The sequence below is a fragment of the Vigna umbellata genome, chromosome 8, assembly GCF_029865625.1.
Source record: "Vigna umbellata cultivar VRB3 chromosome 8, Vumbellata_1.0, whole genome shotgun sequence".
In the NCBI taxonomy this organism is placed as follows: Eukaryota; Viridiplantae; Streptophyta; class Magnoliopsida; order Fabales; family Fabaceae; genus Vigna; species Vigna umbellata.
Window position 1 is genome coordinate 30549679 of NC_142172.1, and position 6259 is coordinate 30555937.

Genomic DNA, 6259 nt, shown 5'->3' on the forward strand with positions numbered 1-6259 from the left:
CTTTAAGGATTAAACCTTTTAAAAATTACTTAGTTGAAGTTTATCTAAACAAAACAAGCCAATATATTTTAAATTTTTTTAAACTATTTTTTATGAAGATATTTTTATCTTCTTTATACTATTCATTATGGCAACGCTGTTCATATTGTATTATTAACTAATAAAGATAATTTTTTAATATACTTTATACCATAATAATTAAATTTGTAATTGTAAGTTTTTTTTATAAGTACATAAATTAACTTCCTTACAATTTAAACAATCACATAACGGTGATATAAAATTATGATAAAGATTGGACTAACAAAAGGAAGGATTTAAAGGTTTCCATGTGAGTAGCCTTCATTTTTCATTAGTGTAAAAAGGAACTCTTTTTAAAACTCTTATCTTTAAAAAAAAACTCTACCTTGTTACATTAACTAAGAATAGCTAGATTTGTGAATAAATTTCAAAGGAAAATTCAATACATTGTAAAACTATGCGAGTACAAAATGTTAAAGTAAAGTCTAACAAAGTCCAAGTTTCATTAAGTGCTTACAACGTAGTGTAAAGTATAAAACACATTTTTACAACCATATAAGAGACATAAGTGTTTTGTTTGTGCAACATACGCATAACATGTTGTGTTGTGTATGTATAGTTTCATTTAATAAAATAACATTTAGGTAAATTATAGAAATAAGTAATCTAAAACATTTCATGATACATGTTGCATATTATAAAAGTTTATTATATATATATATATAGAATCTTTGTTTCTTTAGCCAAAATATTATTAAAAATGGGACCATATGGGTTGTTTCGAATTAATACGAAGTTATTATCTCGTGCTCATTCTATATTTTGTTAGAAAAACTTACAAAAATATATTTACATCAAATATATATTAAAGAGCATGCTAAAGAATTTCGTATCAATAATTTTTCTAAAATTACAAAATATTAGACTATCAATCTTGTACGATTCTTTACCTTATTTTATTTTAGAAAAAAGCTATGCGACCTAGTTTGATAAATCATGTTATATATTATAGTGTTTCTTAAATAAGAGATATATAATAATATGAAGAACATTTAATGCATCTCCAAACTTGAACAAAGACAGGACAAACGCAAGAAGAAGAACTTCTCAAGATATATGAAGTTGCTTGCTCCATCTTTCGTCAAGGATGTTCCACAAAGGCAAATAACTTATCAAAATATATTAGATTGAATTAGTTTCTTATTTTAAATTTCAAAATTACTAACTTAATAAACAAATATTAGACAGTCAAATTAAATACCTTTTTGAACAACATTGAAAGCCTCTTGTATTTAGCTTATTCCATTGCTTTATAAATGAAGTTGTTGATACTCCAAAGCAATCAATTTTTCTAGCAAGTATATTAGATAGTTTGCAATACAACAAGTGTTGTATCCATAATGATTTTGAAAAAAAACATAAAACTTTAAACTAGTTTAACTTGAATGAAACACTAGAAAAAGTGTTCGAGAAGTGTGAAAACATGTTTGACGCAAAGAAACAAAGTTGATTTGTAAGAGTAACAAACTACCAAAACAATTTTAAGCAAAAAAGGTAACTTCAAATACTAAAGACATGTTGAAGCTAGATTCACCATTTTGTACCTATCTTTTAATGATTAAGATATTATTTATAAATATGCACTTAATCATGTATTGGGAGCTCTCTTTAAATGTAACTCTAGATCCATTCATAGTATCTAAAGCTTAAGATTATCAAACTTCAGCATGATTCCTCAATAATTGTTTGAATGAATTACTTGCATTAAGATCATGTCTTTATAATCGGCTTTGGCCTTAGATATATTACTAGCATCTAAAAGCAGGAGAAGAATTAGTTGGACTACAACTTGAAACCAATTCCTACTCAATCCCAAGCTAGTGAAATAAGATGAGTGATTAGTTCATCCAATAATAGATATAAACAAATCCATAAACACGTAATAAACACATTTTTTGATAAATAAAATAGTATCCATACAAGAATATTTCAAAAGGTTACATATTTGCTTCAACACTTAGAAAGATTTAGGTCCCTATACTAGATGAAAATAATACAATATATTGAAGAATCATCCTCTCCTATAACCTCTAATAATGTTCACTAAGTACAAAGGTAAGTGTCTAAGAAGTTTTCTCTAAATCTCTCAAAAGAACTTCTCTAAAAAGTTCCTTAAAACAATGGTGCAACTCTGTTTTTATAAGGAGAGTGGAAGAAGAGCACTGAAACTCATGGATCGTGTATACTCCCACCCAAGTTTTTTTTAATTGTGTTGATTTATTGCTTGGCTAGGTTAAGGTGTTTTTTTTTTGTCATAGGTTAGTAAAGGTGGCAAAGTGGTCAGGCACCACGAGCCCGCCTGTCAACGAAACAAAAAAAATGAACAGGGTTAGATATTTGAACTTACAGACCTAGAAAAGCTCGACCCACGTAACCTGTCAACCCGTCGGAGGTACATGTGGGATGAGGTTGGCTAGCCCGCCAACCTGTATACATATGAGTTTTTTTGTTCACCCACCACACCATGAACCAGTAGAGGTGGAGCTAGATCCAGTAACAAGAACAAGATCTGATTGCAAGAGTGAGTGTTGCTTTGTGGCCTCCTTCTTCGTGTCTTACTCTTCTCCTAGCTCCAAGGGTCTCTCCTCCATATAGTTTCTTCCTCTAGCAAAGCACCTTCGATCTTGCTACCTGTAAATAAGAATGTCGTCGGCTTGAGATGTCATCGAAGCCACCTAAAGTCGTTGATGTTAACCATTGTTCCTCCCTATAGGAGGGTTTCACGTTGGAGCCACCATAATCCCACCTGGATCTTGTCAAATGAGTGAACACCACCATGACATTTGTCATTGAAGCCACCTCCATTCATTGCCATGGTCGTTGCAACCAAAACATGTCGTCCTTATCGTTCCACTTGTCTTTTTTTTTTTGCTTTATACATGTTGTTTTGTTATAATATGGGTATGATGTTCTGTTATGCTATAGGTATGATGTTTTGTTTCGTTTCTTTGGATCAAGCAATGCCAGACTTCTAAAAGAAAAATTAAGAAATTGGCAAGCTAGTCTGTTAGCACACCTAATTATGGAATGAATTATCATTTTCAGCCTATTTTATATAGTTCGATTAGCCTGACACAATCCATTTTTAATGGGTCAGCAAAAAGTTAGGCCATAACAGACCAAGCTAACCCATTTTGTTGTTTTATAAATGAGCAAGTCAACATAACTCACCATGAGTTTAACTTGGTGAGTTGTGTTCTCAATAGGTTATGTTTGATTTAAACCCATATCAAAATTATACATTTACAAAAAAGTATGTACATATAAAAAAATTTGGTTAAAAACCCTTTTAAAGTTATGTATCTGATTAAAAATTTATATTTTTATTTTAATATAAATAGCTCTCCAAAAATTGGTGGAAATAGATGAGTTTCCTAACTATGTATTTGTCTTTTCTGCTACTTTTTAAAATCGAATATTTGATTTTAATCTTTTAGACGTTGGAATAAAATTTAAAATACCTCTTATGTTGACTTTAAAACTTATCTACTATATTTATTTTGTGCATTAAAATCACAATGTACATATTAAATATTAAACATTAATTGTCAATTATGTCAACGATTGAGATGCAAAGTGAAGAAAATCTCTTAAAAGCTCATTTTTGTAAAAAGAAAAAAAGCAAACTCAAATATAATATCCATTCATCTAGAAGAATAAAATGCATATTTTAAAATCAGAAGAGAAGTAAATATAATTTAAGTATATTTTAAGAGAGAAGAATTGTAATTTACTCTTACTTTTATCATTAAGTTTGTTTGGACTTAATCATTTATTTAATTAAGTTTATAAAAAAACATGACTTATTTATAACTCTTGTAAGATTTATTTTTTTTATTAATTGAAGAAATCATACCATAAACTTTATCAAACCGAGGCTTGATCAAAAGCATGGTTATATACTTTGAGTTGGAAGCACCATGAGTCTGAGATGATGAGAAGAAAAAGCTTATAATTGGACTTCCAAGTTTACATTTGTTTTGGAAGGCTTGGCCCATCTCTTGAAAATACGCAGCAGACCATCAATATATAATTGATTTCTATGAATTATTCTATACACAACTCGGGGGGCAGACTTTCTACTTTATATACAAATTGTGATAGCAGTGACCAATTTAAACTTTGCAAGAGGGTCCAATATATAGTGATGGAAACTTCTGTCACTCAATTATAAACGAGTTTAGAAGTTTGATAGTGGTGAGAGTTTGATCAATCGACCCTGTTCCTCCGTTGACTCAAGCTGTATAAATTTCTTCTCTGAACAAAATTGTGTCCAATCCACCCTCCTAAGTGTGAGTGTGTGAGGAGAGAAAGAGAGAGAGAGATGGGAAGAGCTCCTTGTTGTGACAAGGCCAATGTGAAGAAAGGGCCATGGAGTCCTGAGGATGATGAAAAGCTAAGAGATTTCATAGAGAAACATGGTACAGGTGGAAACTGGATTTCCCTCCCACATAAAGCTGGTAAGATTTTCTTTCAGCCCTTTGCCCCCTTATTCTCAAGTTTATTTTTTAGTTTGAAAACTATGAAGTTTGGAGAGATTAGGCCTAAGGTTTCGAAATGGTCTGGTATTCCGACAAAACATTAAGGTTTTTGGAGTGTCTGTTGCTCACATTTGTCCATAATTTTCAGTAATATCAAAGAACACATTGAAATCCCATGTGTGATCACAGTTTAAACCTTTGATTGGAGTAATTAATTATAATATATGTTGACATACAGGGTTGTTGCAAGTTCAATTTTTTCTTCTAACTTGTGTTCCCGATGGTGTATGATGATTTGTCTCAAACAGGTTTGAAAAGATGTGGCAAAAGTTGCAGACTGAGATGGCTTAATTATCTGAGGCCAAACCTTAAGCATGGGGAGTTTTCTGAAGATGAAGATAGAATAATCTGCACTCTCTTTGGTAGCATTGGAAGCAGGTAGGTATTCTTTTTCTTTCACTTAATATCAAGTGTTTTTCTTACCAACCTTGGATATACTTCATAGACTAAATGATGAAAGATCATGTATCAGAGTTTGGTTTCACATCTTGGGACTTAAATTGTCAAAGTAGACATGATATTGAATTGATTGCTTGTACTTTTAGATCTGCTACATGTTTCTTTTTTGGGGACTCATTGTGAGAAGTGCAGGTGGTCCATAATAGCATCTCAGTTGCCAGGGAGGACTGACAATGATATCAAGAACTACTGGAACACCAAGCTTAAGAAAAAAATGATGGGAATAATGAACCCTTCAGCACTGAAGAAGCCTCACCAAGTTACCCTTTCATCCATGCTTCAAAACTCAACACCCTCTTCATCCTCCTCCTCATCTTCATTATCACTAAAAAGCAATCACAGCTCAAACCATCAACCCCATGGGCCTTTCACAAGCCCTGACACCATTTCATATGAAAGTCTTCTTAGTGGAAACTCTTGTTCTACTTTTGAGAGCCTTTACCAAGTTAATTGTGGGTTTATGCTTGAAACAAGTTGCAGCTCTTCTTCAGATGGAAGCTGCAACAACAATAATCAGATGAATCATGTGAAAGGAGCAGAAGTTGGAGATGTTGGTGTTGGAGGTTTTGGTGACCAAATTGGTGGTCTCAGTTACCTCTCTAGTGGGGTGGAAGATACCCAAAAGTTGGTGTCCTCCAATGGTGGTAGGACTAGTGGATGGACAGGTGAAGAAAGTAGATTATGGGGAGAAAGTCCATTAGAGTATGGTTTAGAAGAAATTAAAGAGCTAATGAGCACAAGTAGTTGCAACAACTTTATGTTTGATGACAGCAAGACAGGGGAAATGGTGATGTACTACTGATGGTGACAGGCTAAGATGAAGAATATTTGAAGGGTAAAAGTGGGGATGGGAAGATTGAGAATTGAAGTTGGTGTATGTTTTTGTGGGAAAGGTAGTGTTTGATTGGGCCACTTACTTCTTTTACAGTACATGTTGGAAGTTTCCTTTGTATCGTTTCCTTGGTGCAGGCATTATTAACCACACCATCACCATGATGTGTCCAATAACAAATGAATCACACAGGAAATGAGGACGTCTTGTAAAGTAGAGTTCCCCTGAATCCTTCTTCCACCAGATTTAGTAAGAGGATTGCACCTCCAATCCACTGCTATGCTTTAATATTATGAAACAATTTTTTCTTTCGTTCATCTGAAATAATACTGAACTTTAAATCTAA

At 32.5% G+C, this 6259-nt stretch overlaps 1 protein-coding gene across 1 annotated transcript; it reads left to right on the plus strand.

Annotated features, from left to right (window-relative positions):
• Positions 1 to 4062: 4062 nt before the first annotated feature.
• RAX2 (Duplicated homeodomain-like superfamily protein) lies at positions 4063 to 6259 on the plus strand. The gene is made up of 3 exons (XM_047300373.2): positions 4063 to 4541; positions 4871 to 5000; positions 5214 to 6259. Exons 1-3 carry the CDS (start codon positions 4406 to 4408, stop codon positions 5881 to 5883), a joined length of 936 nt encoding a protein of 311 aa, XP_047156329.1. The 5' UTR covers positions 4063 to 4405; the 3' UTR covers positions 5884 to 6259.